Here is a 15,500-nt window from a genome sequence, read left to right on the forward strand (position 1 = left end):
CAATCGAAGAGCAGAAGATATCGTCGTTCTTCCAATTGCGTTACGGAACTCCTTGGAATTCTCCTTGGATTGCAACTATTCTCCTGTGGTATTCAAATTTTTCTATGCTTCCCATCCTGAGCATTATATTCCCTGTGCAACTGTTTTATATATATATATATATATATATATATATATAGCTCTGCTATCATTCGTCACAGGAATAGGTAATTTTTCTTGAACACCTTTTAAAGTTGAAGCTTGAGCTCCATCTTTCCCACAGTTATGGAAGTCAATTCCTACATTTTCTTTAATAGCTATTTATATGTTTTTTAGTATACGTTTATGTGTTTTACATACAGCGTATTAAGTGTTATAAGCAAAACTTAACATATCTACATGTTTGGATCTCATGTAAAATATTTCTAGTAAGCTGGAAAAAAAAAAAAAAAAAAAAAATTACAGAAAGCTGAACTAATGGATATTGTAATTCGTTAGAGGGCTAGTTCGAATATTTTGGTGTCGAGAGTTTAGGGTACCTTTGCATTGTTGATCTCTTCGTGTTCGAATCGAAATGGGTAAGATTTGTTTTAATTTGATGTTAAATCAGTGTAATCTTCGAAATAGAAATATCTTTGATATGTTTAGATTATTGTGGTGTGCCCTTATCAACGTTTGTGATATGTCATATATATTATATTCTATAATATAATATTTAATATGGTTTTCTTATACGTGTTTAACATTTGCACTCTGCGGTAGTCATGCAGATACCTATTCTCTTTTTTGTAAGAATGTGATGCGGAATATTCTTAATACCGTTTTCCTCGCTGAGCACAAAAATATCATTTTATATATTAAGCAATATATATGTGAAGTAGATGTATGTAAAATTTTAGTTCATAGTTTCTAAATTTGTTTTCCTTTTTTTTTTTTTTTCTTTGTTTGTTCGATCAGGGAAGTAATGAATTATAATTTCAGTTCTAAGTTTAAAGTTATAATTTTTACTATTATCATCAAACAGGTCTTTGGCTGTACTGAATATTTACACTATCTTACCATGTATTATAAAATTACTGGCAAATAAGTTAAATTTACTCTCCTTTCAGTGGGCAAATAGTATGTCTTTCTCAGTCTGTATATATCAGGAATTTGGAAAATAATCAGTCATTTGGATAAGGTCTGCTCTTTCATGAAAGCATATTTACACAATAAGAGGAGTGAGAAATCTATTCACAGAAATATTAATTATACCGTGAAAGATGAATCTTCTAGTTTCATACTTAGTGATGTAATATATTTTATATATTAAGCAATATATATATATATATATATATATATGATTACTACTATTAACTCAGGGTGGGATATGTTCATTTTTAATATAAACTGACTAAAAACTCGAGAATTATAACAAATCGAGATTTATTTGAAAACGCAACATGTTTCGTCGAGATTGACTTCATCAGGTGTTAAGAACATAGAAAGATATTAAAAGACACTGAAAAAACATTGAGACATTCTAAAGCTATACAATTATAAAGTTATGATATTCGACTGTAAATTACAGTTAATTAACTGTGATTTACAGTAATCTAATTTATATTAAATACTTGCTAGGTTTGCCACTGAAAAGTTTATGTAATAGGCAAAAAAATCCTGTTGAATGACATACTCAGAATTTTCATTCTATGATGCTAAACTTTGATTTTGTAGTGGAGTTAAAATTTTGACTGTCATATCAAATCCTAGATACTAATTTGCCTCTATACGTTTCTGGTGGTAAACATTCTTCAAATCATTGTTGAAAAGATTCATGTGTATTTGATTTTCTTGATGTACTTAAGTGGAGTGAAGATAATTAGTGAATTTTAATGCCACCAAGAGTCTTCTCTCCCAGACAAAAACCATTGCCTCACTTTTGATGACATTCTGCCTGCCAAACAACATTTGCGTGACTTCCATCTAGCCCATCCTGGCATTAGCACATGCCCATAGGCTCCAGAATTTTGCTGTATGAGTAGTTCTCTGCTTGACTCCCAAATTTAGAATATTTTTCTGATATTTCAAGTCTTTAAAAACCTTTCTCAAAATGTTAGATTTATTCAGAACAGAACTGTTTGCATAATACACTTGAATTAACTGATCTTTGCTTGGCAACCAACTGGTTTAGCACTGTAATTGTACTTCAGTTATGCGAGTTTTCCATTATCAGAATGGCATTGCTTTCCTGATGTGGTCAGATAAACAGTAGTTGATCCTTCTCTGGCTGATTACTTCCAGTCACTTATTTGCATAGATGCTATGTTTATGCATTGCTTTTTCTCTAGGTATTTTCATGGACCCTGGTCCTGAACTTGCCACCACCATTTTGCTTTTCTCTATTCATGTATAAACACATGCAGCTACTAGTCAATCCATATATGGTTCATTTCCAAACTTGCTGAACTAATTTCTCAACATCTTCCTTTATTCTGCGTTACTGTCTTATGCAACCATTCGACTTCTGTTTCCTAAGGGGATCCCCCCCCTTTACTCTTAGTAATGATTCCTTTCCTCCCACCATTACTTGCTTATATGTTCCACTGTCATGTTACAGGCCTTGAAACCTTTGTGGGATTCATATTAAAAGAAAAATTCTAACTTGTAAAGTCAATATGTATAAATACCAATGGGCAGGGGTTAACAAATTATGCCGAATCCTCAAAAAAATTTTGCCAGAGATCTATTTTTTCCCAGTGATATGTCACTGTAACTCAATAGGAGTTCCACAAAATGAGTGCTGTAGCATGGCTGGATAAGTTTTATTTTATGAACTAAAAATTTATATATTTTTCCTATCTGCAGCTACTTGTAAGCTAAAATGAAGCCATAAGTCATTAGTTGAGCCTTGTTAATGGAGCTCAGCTTGGAGTAAAGGATAAAAAGATCTGAAAAACATACCATGATGACAATCATCTAACAAAATACAAAGAAATGTTAGTGATGTGCCTTGGCATCTTATTTTTTGAGTTTTGTGTTCTGTGGTTTGAGAATGCTAAAAAGTATTATACAAACTCAAGAACATTAGGAGCTGCATTTCCCAAGATGCGATTTTGTAGAAACCATCTTGTCTTAATTTAAAAAAAATTTTAATTATTATTATTGATATACATTATAATTTGTATAATTCAAGTAGTACAAGAGTTAACACAAAGATGCTTTGGCTTCTGCTACTCTAGAAATGTTGAGGCACTTTAGGAATTCCTTCCTAGAAGTACATCAAGGAAGGAATTATAGGCTAGATTTTGTGTTGTGGCTACATATGCAGCTCACAGGAGAAAGATGGGAGTTCTATAAACTTTTGAATGGGTGTTATAGCATTTCAAATGATGAAATTTTTCGTTATATGGGAGAGAACACAGGGGATGTTCTCTCCCCACCATCCATGGAAGTTAAGGTTCTCAGTCAAGAAAGGGGTAAGAGCTAGGTTTTTCTCCTAGAGAGAGCAGTGGGTGAGTGGAATAATTTGCCCTTAGGGGTAGTGAGTGCATCTAGTGTAATTGAATTTAAGGGAAGGTATGATAGCTGGGTTGGGTAATTTACAACCTCCCTCGATGAGTCCTTGACTCCCTGACGGTCTCAGGTAATAATAATATAATAATATTGAAGAATTATTCTCCAGATATCTTCAGGACTGGGGTAAGGTAGTACGACACCGGGAAACTTGTTGCAAAGGTGGAGGAAGCTAACATCACTCCTATCTCAGTATCTCCCATAATGCAAAACACATCTCCTTGCGGATATGTATGTTATGCATTAAGGATATCTCCACTTGGGCCTGGCTCCCACTGAAGAGACCTCAATAAAGGTCGAAACTAGTCTGGGTAGTGGCCCTTCCTTTAATGCATAACATTATACATATCCGCAAGGAGATGTGTTTTGCATTATGGGAGATACTGAGATAGGAGTGGTGTTAGCTTGCTCCACCTTTGCAATGAGTTGCCTGGTGTTGTACTACCTTACCCCAGTCCTGAATACTTTCAGGCGGAAACTTCGTTTGCTAACACTTGGATAAAGGATTAAACTAAATTTATTATGGTCTAACCAAGTGAAAAATAAACTTCCAACAACTATTATGGCAATATATATGTGTAGAAAGTTTTTTTTACCTTGGGTGTAATATGCATTAAAGATGCCAAGAAATTTTATATACTTGGTTTTAATCCTTTTCTGAAGTAAGCAAAACCAAGTTTTGCACATGAAATATATTCACGTCTGAGTACTTGTATATAGAGGCAGTTCCAATAGTTCCCTTAGTATGTATCCCATAATGCAAAGCACCCCCCCTTTCAGATGTGTATAATTCAATGCATAATGGGAAGGGCCACTACCCAGACCAGTTTCAACCTTTAATGAGGTGGGAGCCAGACTCAGGAGAGATACCAGGTTGAAATAATGCATGAATATATTTCACGTGCAAAATTTTGTTTTGCTTACTTGAGAAAAGGATTAAAACCAAGTGTATAAAATGTCTTGGTATCTTGAACATATATATAATCTGATCCACACACAAGGCTACAAGACCTATAGCACATTAGTGTCATGTGTTGGCAAGTGGAATTGAAAAAGGAGGAATCTGTTCACATTTTGTTTAAACAGCTGAGGGTTGTAATCTTTGGGGAAGGCAGAGTGGGAGAGACTTCTAAAGGACAGTATTAGATTGAATTGAAGAGGAGACAGTGAAGTTGGTTTGGTGGTGTTGTTAGCAGTGGCACTTGTTTTAATGATTTTGGGAGAGAGTGGAGGAATAATGGCCAATTCAGCAGAGCACTGTCCATAAAAGTATCTGTAAAAGAGGCATAAAGCAGAAACTGAATGTCCCTCTTCTGGATAGAATCAGGCAGAGAGGATTTCGGTGCACCATCTAAATAGTGTCTGCATGGTTAGCCTAGTGGCTGTGCGTTTCGCAACCATATGCCTGGGGAAGGGGTGGCCTAGGTTTGATTCCTGTTGGACACGTGAGGGAGCTGAAGGATCTTCCCTAGCCATAGCCAAGTTAGCCAGTCTTGGGCAGGGGATTTTTCCTCAGTTTATCCGGAGTTTTTTCATCCCACAAACAGGCAAACTGGACCCATGAACACAAGATACAGCCATAGGATATAGTATGGCAAGGAAGGCAACGGGAAACCACCTTGCTCATAGTCACTTCTCTAGTATGGTAGCATCCGTATGGATGAAAGGAAACTAATTCATCATCAAAGAGTTAGCAGATGTGAAGTAGTGTCTTGTGTGAAAAAATACACCAAGTTTTTTGGCAGCTATAGAAGCTATAGTTGAAATGTGGTTGTGCCAGGAAAGATCAGAGGTGCAGGTCAGTCCAAGAAGAGAAATCGGATAGTGTTAATTATATCATATACTAATAGGTTGTTTGAAGACTGTAGAAGAGTTTTTTGAACTTCAGTGCAAAGTAACTTGAGAAGAGCAACGGTGGAAAGAAAAATTTCCATGCATGTTCAACTTATTTAATTGAATTTGCAATTTATATTAGTAGGTAAGTGCTGATGTTAAATTGGGAGATAAATTCCATTAATCTTGCCTATACAGTGATTAAAAACAAATCGGATAATTCTGTACAAAAGTAGAACACCACACTGACTTTGAAAATGTTTTTTATTTTATTACCAAAAAAATCATGCATTTTGCATCTATTTCTGTATCAAGTACTCTGGCATGTTGATCAGTTTCAAAATTTAGATATTTCATAAAACTTATCTTTTTACAGATTATGCCTTTTAATTTACAAAAAAAAAAAAAAAAAAAAAAAAAAAAAAAAAAAAAAAAAAAAAAAGCAAGGCTTTCTTGGATTTGTTGGGGATAAATTGAACTGAAAAAGATCCTTTCTGGGATAAAAGAATAGGATATTGGGAACCGAGATTATCATAATTATTAAAATTTTCCCTTATCTCTTATTTTGAAAGGTTGTGAAATTGTACTGTACAGTAGTCACGCCCCCCCCAATCTGTGGTCAACCCTGGTCCAAAAATATTAAATGGAAAATTTCATAAATTTTAATAAGTTTATTAAATAAAAATTTAATAAATTTCATAAGTTTTAAATTGCATGCCATTCTGTTAGTGTGAAATTTCGCACTGTCCTACCCTTGACGTGAATCAGCCCTTTGTCCAGCACATCCATGCTGTACTGTATATCTGCCCGTTAGTCACATAGTAGCCATCTCGGTTATTAGGTTGACTGTTGTGGTATTATGTTCAAGTAACCTTTATTTTTACTTAATAATGTCCCCAAAGCTCGAGTGATGCTGCCAATTCAGATATACCAAACGTGCTTCATATAAGTGAAAAGTTGAAAGTTCTCAACTTCATAAGGAAAGAAAACAATATGCAAAGGTTACTAAGATTCCATTCACATTATTTTTATTACAGTATATTGTTATAATTGTTCTATTTTAGTATTTGGTACTGTTGTTAATCTCTTACTGTGCCTAATTTATAAATTAAACTTTATCCTATGTATGTATAGGAAAAAAACACTGCAGTTTCTAGCATCAGCTGTGGGAATCTTGGAACGTGTCCTCTGTAGATAAGGGGGAGACTACTATATTGCTAAAGGGAAATAGAGGGGGGGGAGCTGGTGGTAGATTGGAGATGGGTGTGGATGCTGATGAAGTGAATGTGAACAGAAAAAGGAATGGGATGACCTGAAAGATGTATGTTGGGAGTGATATTTTGATTTGGGAGAGGATAGATTGTGATTGCGAGGAATGTCAAAGGGGGGAGGTATGGACAGGAGTTGTGTTGAGTTTTTTTGATGTCATGTCAGTGGGATTTGTTTTAGAACCAGAAATGAGTTTTGTTTATAAATTTCAGAGTAAGGAATCTTGCATCAATGTTTATTTGTCAAAAACATTCTTGAATAGGAGATGTTGAATGCGGACTTCCAAACAGATGGGTGTGATGTTTATAATGAAAATACAGAGCAGAAAGAGAAAGTAGTGCTGTTGAAGATAGATCAGTTATCTCCATATAAGGTTGGAAATAAATGGGAAATAGTGACAGTGGTTTTAAGACTGATGTGGACAGGATGAAATACTTGGTTGGATGTTGCTATAGACCTGGTGATGTGGAGGGGAGTGAGAAGAAAATGTATAGGCTGATTAGCCGTGCAAATTTTGGTTTTCCAAGTGGTTAGAAACTTGCTTTTCAACCAGTAGGTTGTATGTCTGAATCCCCCACCATAGGCATATATTTTGAATGTTTTGAGTTGGGAGATGAATTTTATCATTCAGATTTCACCACTAACCCACTTATTTGGTGGCCCAGACTATTAAAACAAATAAAAACAAAGTAGAAAAAAGTCCTTAACCCATTTATGGTACAAATGTAGGAAATTTTTCCATTTGGTTATACTATAAATTAAAGATCCCAAGAAATTATATACTTGGTTCAATCCTTTATCCAAGTGTAAGCAAACAAGGTTGTGTTGATGAGACCTCAATAAAGGTTGAAACTGGTTTAGGTAGCGACCCTTCCCATAATGCATTGCATTGTACATACCCATAAGGATATGTGCTTTGCATTATGGGATACTAAGGCAAGTGTTGTGAAGTCATTAGCTTCTATATACGAGTTGCTGCAGTCCTGAAAATAGTTCAGGTGCAAATTTGTTTGCTTATACTTGGATAAAGGATTAAACCAAGTATATAATTTCTTGATATGTTTAATTTATGGTACAACTGTTATAGATTTACAAAAATCTTTCATTTGTGAGAACCATAAGGAAAAAAAAGTATTAATACCAAATATTGCAGTATGTTCTCTGAACTTAAATCCCTGTTCATCATTATCCTTTGGGTCTGGGTTAATCCCAAGGGGGGAATGGTATAAAGATAGCTCCAAGACTGAGGTAGCAAATATCAACCAATTGCTTGTCAAGGTACTGGAGAAGTTGGTTGAGAGCAAAATCTAAGAATGGGTAGATAGAAATGAGATACGAGATACCATATTGGGGGGGAGGGCATGGTTTTGTGAAGGGTTGGTCATTCCACAGTAATTGTCTTTTGTAATGCAGTGACAGCTGTGTTGGGTAAAGGTATTGGGTTAACAAAGATACTGCTGGGCTTTGCAAGCTTTTGACAGGATACCACATGCAATTCTAATCAATAAATTGCAACACATGGGGATGAATATAAAGTTGGTATGGATAAGAGGTGGTTGAAGAGATACTGTGACTAGTTTATTCAGGAATAGTCCAGTAGAAGGCCTATGACCTTGGCTGTGTTCTTGGGCCACTATTTAATTTGTACATTAATGATAAAAGAAAGGATCTGAGAGGAACTATTCAGTTTGCCAGTAATATGAAATTGGGCAGAGCAATAGTTAATAAAGATAAAATTTTGCAGGATGATTTAGACACTATGGCAGTATGGGCAAAGGAGAATATACAAACACCAATAAAAAATTAAATTACGAAAATTAATATTCTTCTGTCAGTCAGATATTACAAATTATTAATCCAGTCAATGGTCGCAAGTGTTGAAACTAGGAAATCTTGTTTCTCTCCTTTATATGCTCTCAGTGGGCATTCTTGGCGAATGGTCTGCTTCTCACTTCCACAGTCGCATTGTGGGGAATGAATGTCGCTCGTGAAAAAAAAGTCTGCACATTGATTGTGGTTAGCCAATTTAGTGTGATCCAAGTTTTGTGTGGAAGGTCATATCCAGGTGATTGTTCTTCAGTGCATGGAAGGTTCTGCAGGTCTGGATCTGCAAAACCTCCCATTGGCATTTCCACTCTTGATTGATGTCAAAATTGTCTTCTAGCAGTTATATCAGTACTAACAGGAGGATATCTCGATTTCAATGTATTTCTTAAATTTGAAGAGTCTCTACACTAGTAGATAGGGGTTTTCCTGGATCTTTCTATACTCTGCATAAATCATTGGCTCTTCTCAACAGTGGAGGAGGAATATGGCTTAAAATGGGGAGCCATTCTATGGGAGTACTCTTGATTGTCCCTGACTCATAGTATTGTGCTGTTTGTCAACCAGATGGGTGTGTGCACTGTTGATCCACACCACAGCTCCATATTCGATGGTGGAGAATGCAATGACAAGAGCTGGGCATCTAAGCGTCATCGCAGCGGCTCCCCAAGATGTTCCTTTCAATTTCTGAATTATATTCTGCTATGAAAGGGGATTTTGGGAACTCAACAAAGGAGATTATGAAGTCTTCCATATAGAAAGATAGTTTTATGACAATGAGGACAGAACAAGTGTTGTGGTGGCAGGGGGGAGATATAGCAGGTTGAGTGAGATTTTGTTTTTATTTGCCTTTCTGATTAGAAAGAAAAATAAAGATAGAAACCTTAATAGAGATAAAAAAAAAAGTGAAGATGATTTGTATATTTCATGCTTTTTTAGAGAAAACTGGCAACTAAAATGAAGTGTTTTGTGATTCTTTAAAAGTGAATGCTGTAGTTAATGAATTCGTTGGCAGCCACAGCTTGATGGTGAATGAGATAAAGATCAAGAATGAACCAAACAAAGTGTAAATTATACAAAGAAAATAATACATTTTGGGTGTATTTAGAATTAGGCTGAAAATTCACTTGCCACTTGTCTGATAATTTGCCTGTGGCAAGTTGGTGCAGTGGAGCTCTGGTATGACTGAATGAGTTCAAAGTAAAGTGTGGTAGCAGGCCCGACGGAAGCGGGCATGTGGACTCTGCTATGAAGGGAGTGCCGCTGGGACACGGTTCGTAAGTTCATTTTTAAGAAACAAAATTTTTATCATGAAAACAAAAAATTCTTAGAATGATCAATATTAAAATAAATAAGGTTGGATACACCGAATAATAAAAAAAAAAATCGTATATTTCCGCCTCTTTGCTCAGCCCGCTGTTTATAATTTTGCAGTGAGAGCAGGCTAAATGCTTGCTTGCAGAATGTTGTGTCTACTGCAGTCTATCTAAAGTGCAACGGTGAACGGTTTTTATGTGCAGAAACGAATTTTCGTACAAAACATTTGTTGCTAGTTAACCAGTCATAGGGTACACATCTCAGTAGGCTACTGACAGTAGCGCAGTGTTGATCATTATTTTGCCTCTGTATCGTGTTGTGTAATAATTTCTTGTGCGTATAAAATAGAATCAAAAATTTAAAAAAAAAAAAAAGTTATCCAGTGCACAAAATCGTGAGCATCATGCTGCGAAAGAAGCAGCTATTAAGAAACAAACTGGGGCTCTTAATAAATTTGTTAAAATATTAAAATATTCTGATGCAGATTGTAACCAACTCATCAGAAATCAGAGTTGAAGAACTGTGCACATCAAGTTTGCATGAAACTACTATTGCAACTATTGAACAAGATAACAAGACGCATGATTTAAGTGAAAAACAGTTAGAAGAAGATTTAGTTGTAGTTGACTACGAAACTAACACATTGTTAGTCTGTAAATTTAGAAGATCCAGGTGAATGGGGAAATATTGATGAAAAATTCCGAGTTGTTTTAATTGAAATGGGCCTGTTCAAAAAAAAAAATAATCCCTTTTACTGTTTTTTGCTTTTGTTGCAAACTTTTTGCACCTGCTGAATCAAGTTGCTAGATTGGAGAAATTGGAAACGATTGGAGAATGTAAGTACAACTTTACATAAACATGAGACTAGTTTAACTCGCATGAAAAATTTCTTAAAATGGAAGGAACTTGATAAAAATTTAAAAAACAAAACTACTATTGATTGCCAGACTCAAAGCATGTATGAAATGGAAAAGAAACATTGGACGAGTGTTTTAGAATGCTTGATTGAAATTATAAAATTCCTTGGTAGCCAAAATTTAGCTTTTCGTGGATCATCTCATAAATTATATGAAAGAAATAATGGTGATTTTTTAAAATTAGTCGAACTATTTGCGAAGTTTGATTCCCATTATGGAAAATCATGTTGAAAGGACCTTACAAGGAAACAATACACTATTTGAGTAAAGACAGTCAAAATGAAATAGTGGAAACTTTAAGTAACGCAATCAGGGATGCAATTTTATTATCAATTTGAAAATCTAAATATTATTCCATAATTTTAGACTGCACACCGTATGCAACTAAAACAGAACAAATGACCATTATTATTCGTGTTGTTTTCTGTGACAATGGAATTGTCAAGATTGGGGAAAACTTTTTAGTTTTGCAGATATATCAGATTCCACAGGACGTGGTTTATGTGCAACAATAATGGAACATTCCCATTGAAGACGTGAGGGCAAGGGTATGATAATGGGGCAAATATGAAAGAGAAAAAATATGGGCTCCAAAATTTGGTTTTGAACAAAAATCCTCATACCGCATAAAATGCTCATACTCTAAATTTAATCATTAACGATGCAGCCAAAGTGAATGCAGATACAATTAGTTTCTTTGCAATTATTCAAGAAATATACAATATACAATTTCTTTTCATTCTCTTACAAACGCTGAGTAATCCTTTTAAAGTTCGTAAAAAAAATTAAGATTGAAACAGCCATCAGAAACGCGATGGGAAAGTAAAATTAATGCAATCCGCCCTCTATGATATCAGTTAGGAGAAATTTACGATGTACTTTTTGAAATTTTAAATAATGAAAATTTTAATAAAGAAACTCGGCATGAAGCACAAACATTATGTGCTAAAATAAAGGACTACAAATTTATTTGCTCTCTTATAACTTGGCATGATTTACTTGCCAGAATAAACCCTGCTTCAAGACAAAAATATGAACTTTACACTTGCTTTAGAATCTATCGAAAATTTAAAAATATTCTTACAAGAATATCAATCAGATACAAATTTTAAAGAAGTTCTAAAAACGGCAAAAGAACTGAGTGAAGAGGTGGATGGAGAACAAGAATTTAAAACTGGTACGAAATTTCGACGATGAAAGAAGACACAATTTGACTAAGAGCATCATGACGAAACGCCACAATCTCCAGAAGATAAATTTAGAGTGAATGTGTTTTGTACACTTCTAGACGTTGCAATGTGTTCGTTAATAGAACATTTTGAACAACTAAAAACATATTATAATTTCAATTTTTTGTATAGATTACTACAAATTAATAATGATTTATGAAAAAATTGTGACAGTTTAAAGATTCTCTTGATGGACGGTGACAATAAACATGTAAATGCTATAGAACTATATGACGAGTTATGTGTTTTCCGGGATATTTTTTGAAAGGATAATTTAAATATTCAAAACCCTTTCGATATTCTTAATTTTATTGTGGCCAATAATTTATCTTTCCCTAACTTTTCAATTGCTTTAAGAATACTATTAACCTTACCTGTTAGTGTAGCGAGCGGTGAATGTTCCTTTTCCAAGTTGAAATTGGTTAAAACCTACTTGAGAACAAGTATGCCAAAAAAAGCTTGTTAGTTTGTATTGAAAATGATATATGTGCAGAATTAGATGTTAAGACCATTATTTCTGATTTTCTAAATATGAAATCAAAAACCCTAAAATTTAAATAATAAAATTTCAAGTATATTTATGTAATTTAATTTTATTTTCTGTTATATAAAGATGTTATTTTTTGAATACTTATATTAAATGTTCTAATTATTTCTGAATTCTTTTCTTATTTTCTCATCTATCTTGAGTTTCTTTTATTTTCCTAAAAGATAGTTCCGCTTATAAAAATTATTAAATAATTTTTACAAGTTACTAAGAATTTTGTAAAATGCAAGAATTTTTTAAACTTTAGTTCGAATAAATTTTAACTTTAATTAAAATTCATTTTAATTTTGTTAGCAATTTGGGTTGGTGAGAAGGCTATAATCCCTGTGTCATTATATTCAACGATTAAAGTGAAGTGGCTTTATCAAAATTTGCTTTAACTTTTGAAAATTTTTTGAATATTCGGGTTTTTAACGATTATCCTGCCTAGTCAACACCCTCGGTTCGTTACATTTCGCGAACCAACGTGTGGCTGTTATGTCAAAATTTACTTAAGAAATTTCAAATAATTAAAATTTTTATTATCATAAAAGAACCACATGCACTTGGATCGTTACAGGGGTGCTTAGATAGAAATTGCATGCTGTGTCAAAGACCCTAGCGCTGGCTCTGTGTGGTAGATATTGCTTGGCAAATGTTTAGGGCCTCTGTCAATGAGCATGGACTTGCCCATATAATAACAATAGTTGAGAGATTGAGGTTTGGATGTGAAGGACTTTGGTACTTGCTTTGAATATATATATTAGAATTTATGGTTTCTTTCTTCTGTGACTGCTAATTTAATTTCATAAGTAAACATCATACAGCAAGGAATGGAAGTCTTAAATTTCTTGAGTGATAAAGATCTCAAGTAGTAGGGGTCAAGAGTTTGGAATGGTCCTTTCATCAGCAGATGTTTCTCTCCCCCTCCCCCCCTCACCTGCTCGTTGGTAACCATGCATTCTTGACTTGCAGGCTGAACAGACATGCAGATGTATAGCACTGTGGGTTAGTGAAGAAATATCAACAGCCATGGCAAATTAATTGTATTCTTCTTCCTCAAGTGAAAAAAATAACACGATTAAGCGTTTTTAATGATTTGAGCATTTCATCCTGGAAAAGCAGGTTTTATTCCTTTAAAGATGGGAAGGGTTGAAATTTTCGAAGTGTATAAGAATATGCTTTAGATACTAAGTGCTTTGGAAGGCAGTTGCACTGGATTTCACCATGTGTTTTAAAAGAATGTTAAGGAATTGACAGCTTCAATGACCTGGCTGTCATTGAAAGTGCTCAGTGAGTGCAAGGAGGGTTTTTCTTGTACAAAAATATATTATTTTTTATATATTAATATCTTATAAGCTACAGAAAAAGATTATTAATATTGAGGGTTTTTCTTGCACAAAAATGTATTATTTTTTATATATTAATAATATCTTGTAAGTTGACAGAAAAAGATATTATTAATATATAAAAAATAATATATTTTTGTGCAAGAAAAACCCTCCATGCACTCACTGAGCACTTTCAGTGACAGCCAGGTCATTGAAGCCGTCATTTCCTTAAACGTCCTCTTCAACAATGACTTCTAAGGCCAGAACATGCCATGCTAGGCCTAAATTCTTGATACACATGATGATGATATTAATAATATAAAAATATTATTATATTATTATTATAGTAACTTTCATGGAATCAGTAGATTCATCATGGGCAGCCTACCTATTCAATTAGCAACATGCCTGTCATGTTGAACCTTGAAATAATTTATACTTGCATTCAGAATGCATTCTAGCAATTCATTTTACTCCAGTAATTCTTCGTGTAAAAAATTTACTCCTGATATCTTTCTTCACAACATCTTTATGTGACTTGAGAGATGTCCTCTCTTTTTTCCTATCTTACTCTCCACTCTTTATAACTCCTACATTATTATTAACATTTGACCTCCATGAAGTCAGACTCATCATGGTACACATTGCTCATCCAACTATACCTTAAATTGATTCACTGTGTATACACCCAAAAACACTCAGGCAATGCATTCCAGTCACGAACCACTCCATGCAAAGAACCTACTCCTCACTCCTCTACTCTCACACTCCTTATACAGGTTCCAAATGACGACCTCTTGTCCTACCCCCCCTTCTCCCTTTCCCATTCTATGAAAAATCTCCATGTTACTGCAATAACAACCCCTTACTAGCTTATGCTTCAATCATACCCCCCCCTTTCCTCCTATTCACGATGCTCTGTAACTTACATTCTCTCTCAATCTGTCCTCGTACTTGCATTCCAAAGACCACTGACCACCTTTGTCAATCTTCTGGTCCCTTTCCAACATATCCTCATTACCATGAAAACCAGGTACCCAAATCTGTGCACAATAATCCACATGAGGCCTGATTAAGGCCTTATACAATGATATCATAACCTCTATTTATGTATGTCAGGTTCTCCTCATTGCCATTATCTGATGTGACATCTTCACAACTTGTGCATTGTGGCCCCTGAATTTCAGGTCCTTGTCCACCATTACTCCTAGATCTCTCGTCTCCTCTACTTCCATTAGTTTCCCCCACCAAGTGTATACTTTACATCCCATCGTTGCTTACCACATCCCAAAACGTTACACTTTGCAACATCGAACTGACAGTTCCAGCTACCTGCCCATTCATACAATCTGTTCAAGTCCTTTTGTAAGGCCATAACATCTGCTTGACTCTGCATATCACTAGTTAAACCCATCCCAATATCATTAACATACAAATTGAACAACAGTGGCCCCAAAACTGATCCCTGCAGCATACCGCTAGTGACCTTTCTCTTTCAGGATACTGCATCCCCATATACAACTCTGATACCTATCCGACAGCTAGTCATTGATCCAACTCAGAAGTGTTATATCCAATCCCATCTGTTTCAGTTTATATAAGAGCTTGTTTTGTGGCAGTCTATCAAAAAGCCTTTGCAAAATCTAAGTACACCACTGTATGCATCTCCCCTATCCAAGGTATTTGTCACTTTGTTATAGTTAATCTGGTAAAATTTTTT

The 15,500-nt window shown here is 34.7% G+C and overlaps 1 protein-coding gene across 1 annotated transcript in view; it reads left to right on the forward strand.

The window, feature by feature from the left end:
• Window positions 1–463: 463 nt before the first annotated feature.
• Window positions 464–15,500, forward strand: part of RpS8 (ribosomal protein S8) — an 87,119-nt gene continuing 72,082 nt past the window's right edge. Inside the window, exon 1 of the mRNA XM_090392922.1 lies at window positions 464–557. Within this exon, the coding sequence (XP_090249048.1) occupies window positions 554–557 (4 nt within the window). The 5' untranslated portion in view covers window positions 464–553. The remainder of the gene's footprint in view (window positions 558–15,500) is intronic.

Source organism: Typopeltis vanoorti, chromosome 5 (genome assembly GCF_054136105.1).
Source record: "Typopeltis vanoorti isolate ZY-2024b chromosome 5, IOZ_Tvanoo_1.0, whole genome shotgun sequence".
Classification (NCBI taxonomy): domain Eukaryota; kingdom Metazoa; phylum Arthropoda; class Arachnida; order Uropygi; family Thelyphonidae; genus Typopeltis; species Typopeltis vanoorti.